This window comes from Triticum dicoccoides, chromosome 5B (assembly GCF_002162155.2).
Source record: "Triticum dicoccoides isolate Atlit2015 ecotype Zavitan chromosome 5B, WEW_v2.0, whole genome shotgun sequence".
NCBI lineage: Eukaryota > Viridiplantae > Streptophyta > Magnoliopsida > Poales > Poaceae > Triticum > Triticum dicoccoides.
Window position 1 is genome coordinate 3,514,522 of NC_041389.1, and position 4,341 is coordinate 3,518,862.

A 4,341-nucleotide genomic window follows, 5' to 3' on the forward strand; every position below is an offset into this window, starting at 1 on the left:
ACCGAATGTGTAATGAAGTAGAAAATCATCATATTGTGGGCATAGGCAATTTGTTCCACCTAAATCACCTCAGGTTCAAATGCCAAAAGTGAAAATATATACTCCCTGATGAAACTGCAAAGGTGAAGATATTCCCTGACTGGATGCATGTGTGGTTCTCTCTTTCTTTAGCAGCAGGGAACCGAAAATATTCCCGTACGGAATTACATGATGTGGTTTCCTGGTGTTTTCCATTTCTTTGTTTACAACGCACGGACAAATTACATGATGTTTCTTTTAAGAAAACATGCGAACGACAGGGTGATAGATTTTTTTTAGATATATATGAACAACATTTTCTAAAAAAAATGTGCAACAACTTGCACGGATACTTTTCTAGAATATGCGTGCGTGCCTAAATTGTTGTTGAATGTAGACGGATTTTTTTCACACACCTTCAAGTTTCCAATCCTTGTTGCATGCAGATAAAATAAAATAAAATAGGAGAATATGGCATTAAAAAGGAAGCAAGAAACCTTATTATTATATAGCCAATTAAATCATTGGAAAATCATTATACATGAGTAAACTCGAGAATCAAAACAGAGAAAGGGAGTCACTGGAACAAGCATGTCGTCGTAATACAATAGACGGTCTGTTAACAAAGAGACAAAAAATGAAAGAAACCAAAAAATGTGGGATGCAACCTCCACAATTCAATAAATAAATAAATAAATAAATAAAAACATCCATAGACACCATGACAGACAGAATCACACTCACGGGGTCACGGCTTTATCAAGGAGAGGAGTTTTAGGGAGGCTGCACTATACAAGTGCTGAAATGGTTTCAAGGCTGCATTTTTACACCCAAAACAAGCAAGCACACCAGCTTAACTGCACTATCATCATCACCATGTTATTATTCACCACACAAACTCTTGGGGAGTAGGATTACAAACAAAAAAGATGGCAAGGCCACACCATACCTATACAACCAAGTGTTTCGATTCCACGATAGGAAATGGATAAAAACACCACCAAATCTCATCAACCACACTTAACTTTCACCCGACAAACTCGTGTCGCCGATCGATAGATTGATTGATTGATTGATTTCCGCGACCACGAGATGTAGTAGGCACGATCGACCAGGGGTCAGGCTCAGGCTCGACACTTCTGGGCACCGCCTTCTTGTTTTCTCTACACACAAGTCAGAAGAGGGTCCCTGGACGCCATGATTCAACTAACTACACGAGGGATGCTTCATACCAGCATCACATGTTGCGTGCTGAACCGCTCCGAGGCAGAGTCCTGAGATACACCACACAAAATTCTTTTAACTAACAAGTAACAACACATACCGTGCCTAGTGGAGTTCGAAACGGGCACGGTGATTGTTTATCTCAAAATCTCAACAAGAGACAATGATGGTATCTGTGGTAGGGGTGTAATGTACCTTCCAGGTGGCATCTGTGAACTGTTGGCAGAAGCACTCGAACTGCCGAACCTTCTTGCCTTGGTATCCTGCTCTTTCTCTAATCGCATAGCCACCACCTCCTTTTCCATGGCAGCTACATCCCGTCTCATCTTCTTAGCCTCTGACTCCATCGCCTTTGTTAAAGTGTCGACTTTCTTAGCCAACATCTGCACATCAAACCACTCATTAACAGGAATGCGGAAAAAAAAAAAAGAGGGCAGCCTAACAGTGTGATCCTAGCACCAGGCTAGACTAGAGTTACCTCAACTGCGTCGTCCTTGTCTTTCAAGCTTTGGTCCTTTTCATGACAAGCCTTCCTTAGAGCAACGACCTCCTTTTGCAGCATATCATACAGCATACCTGACACCGTGTCCTCCGACTCAACAGATGTAAATTCACTAGGCTTCTCGTCTGAGTTGTTTGACTCCTTATCCTCGCTGGAGTCGGTAGATACGTTCATGCCAGCCCCATTTACATGGCCCTTATAACGGTCGAGTGATCTACACCCTCCATCAAAAGACTTGGATGCCCCCTTTGCATGGTTCACGAGAGTAGTCGTGGTGGTAGATACCGATGTTCTCATCTGGAATGATGGCCGCTTTGATAGAAAGCCATTGGTCTTAGATGCACTCTCAGCACCACCAATAGACTGACGGCGCGCAGCACTTGCATTGGTTCGAGATGTTGACATTCTCAATCCTTCCTCGAGTACTTTAAGCCGTAGCTGGAACTTCTCCTGAGATATTCGATACGTATAACAATGAAGAGAGCGAAAAAAAGCTGACTGATAGGAAGGCAGAAGTAAAGGATCTCATGAGAAACATCAAGAAGAAAATGGATACCTTTAGTTGAGCTTCTGATCTTGCAGCCCTCTCTGCTATAGCAAGTTTATCACGGAGTTGCTGCATTTCTCCCTGTAAAAGGATAACCCTCCACAAGTTAACAAAATGTGCCATGGTTTAGTCCAGTCAAAGAAGAAGACAAATGCAAAAAGGCCACAGTTCCTTTGAGTTTGAGGAGCTTCTAGACATCCATCCAGAAAAGGCCGAGTAGGACTAGAAGAATGAAACCTTCATTACTTACTTGGAGAAGCCTCCGTTCTTCGAGCCATTGCTTAACAGGCATTACTTTATCATTGCCATCTTTCCACTCATTTGCCACCACTACCGCGACCCTATTTGCTGAAACCTTTGCACGAGCAAGCTCACGATCCAGAGTTTTCATTTCCTCCTGAGAACAACACACATGTAAGATTTTTTTTTATTTTTTTTAATTTTTTTTTGCGAATTCACATGTAAGAAATATCGATACACTAAATATCATGAAATGCATAAATAGGAGTTCAAGTCAAGCCATCACGCATTACATTCATCTCCTGAACTTTCCGCTGATAGTCCCTCACAGCATTTGCGGCGGCACCACCAGCAAGAACAGCTTCTTCTAGCTCTCTGACAGTCTGAGTAAGCTTTTCGACCTCAGCAACCTTCTGGCGGTGCATTCTGTCCAAGATTTTGTTCTCTTCCTATAGAACACCAAAGAAGGAAGTCTTGATATACCATTGCTGATCGCATGCCACAGCTAGTAAAAATTGTTTGTAAATGCATGCTTTCACCGTCTTATACCTGACATATCTCGATCTGTTTCATCAATTCTTGGTTTTTGTTTTGTAAATCATCCACCAAGGAAGCTTTCGCTAATGCTATCTGAACTGTCCTCTCTGCTTCCAGCAGAGCAGCTTCCTTGGATTTTGTAAGACGGTCCAATGCCCTGTTGTCATCTTGTAGTTTTGCAATCTGCTCAACAAAACCGATGCATTAATTAGTGTTTAAGCAGGAGGGCACATTCAATCGACAGAGAACAGGACCGATGGTAGAATCGGCAACTGCACATAAACATCAGTTGATAGAATTGCAAATTTGTGAAGTAGCAGCAACACGTAAATCCACATCTGGAAACCGACCTACATGGAACACACTGATGAGAGAGACTGCAAGAGAAAACAAGACAGGACAAGCTAGCATATGGCAAAAGATGAAAAGTACCTCTTGACGGGCTAGTTTCAGCTCGGCCTCCAGCGGCGCAAGGATGGCCTCGATGGGGGGCATGTCATCGTCCTTGTGCGCTGCATGAACCCTCCGCAGCGTAGCCTCGGCTGCAAACTGGGCAGCAAGCGCCGCTTTCTTCTCGTCGTTGATCTTCTTGGCTTCAAGGTTCTGCAAAATGCGGCGTGTCATCAACAGCTGCTCTGTTTCTCAAGATAAGAAGTAGTATGAGCTTGGAAGAAGAAGAAGAGGAAAAAGACCTTGCTTTCCAGGAGAGACTCTGTGAGCTTGAGCTTCCCATCCACCTTTGCCAGTTCTTCGGTAAGCTTACATTGATGCGTAAGGCAAAGTCAGGAAAATTGTCCCTCCCATAATGTAAGAAGGTTTTTGACACTAGTGACTAGTGAGCAGGTGGTTTTAATTTAGTGTGCATATTTTTGTGAAGGTTCAACAAGATGCAGATGCAGATGGAGCTTTAACCGAAAAAATCAAGGCAGTCGTTTTGGTTGTGTGCTCAGGGAAATTACATGAAGCCGATGCTCGGATCGGATCTGCACAATTCTTCTACTCCTATCCTACTAGAGTACGTAGTAGCCTGGAGCTGGATGGAAGGAAAGGAAAAGAGAGGGAGGGAGAGAGAAGGGTACTGACATCCTCGACGGCCTTCTCGCGCGCCCGCTCGGAGAGGCGCAGGGCCTTGATCTCCGCCTGCGCGTCGCCGAGCTCCTTCTCCTTGTCTGCAAGCAAGCACCAAATCCAATCCGTTGAGCTCCAATCCAAAGGCGGAATCTTGGTCCGGGAGGGAGATCTGGGAGGGCAGATCGGATCGGCAATGGGTGGG

General features: G+C 44.1%; 1 protein-coding gene across 2 annotated transcripts in view; it reads right to left on the reverse strand.

Annotated features, from left to right (window-relative positions):
* Positions 1-745: 745 nt before the first annotated feature.
* The window catches only part of LOC119306959 (microtubule-associated protein 70-1-like), a 4,254-nt gene continuing 658 nt past the window's right edge, over positions 746-4,341 (reverse strand). The window contains exons 2-11 of one of the 2 annotated variants that reach the window (XM_037583029.1): positions 4,152-4,246; positions 3,761-3,826; positions 3,501-3,671; positions 3,081-3,251; positions 2,825-2,980; positions 2,542-2,688; positions 2,301-2,372; positions 1,721-2,194; positions 1,438-1,625; positions 746-1,292 (exon numbers count right to left, since the gene is read on the reverse strand). In XM_037583029.1, the coding sequence (XP_037438926.1) occupies positions 1,256-1,292; positions 1,438-1,625; positions 1,721-2,194; positions 2,301-2,372; positions 2,542-2,688; positions 2,825-2,980; positions 3,081-3,251; positions 3,501-3,671; positions 3,761-3,826; positions 4,152-4,246 (1,577 nt within the window). In that variant the 3' untranslated portion in view covers positions 746-1,255. Of the gene's footprint in view, positions 1,293-1,437; positions 1,626-1,720; positions 2,195-2,300; positions 2,373-2,541; positions 2,689-2,824; positions 2,981-3,080; positions 3,252-3,500; positions 3,672-3,760; positions 3,827-4,151; positions 4,270-4,341 lie in introns of both variants that reach the window. The other variant, XM_037583030.1, reaches the window with a different exon arrangement.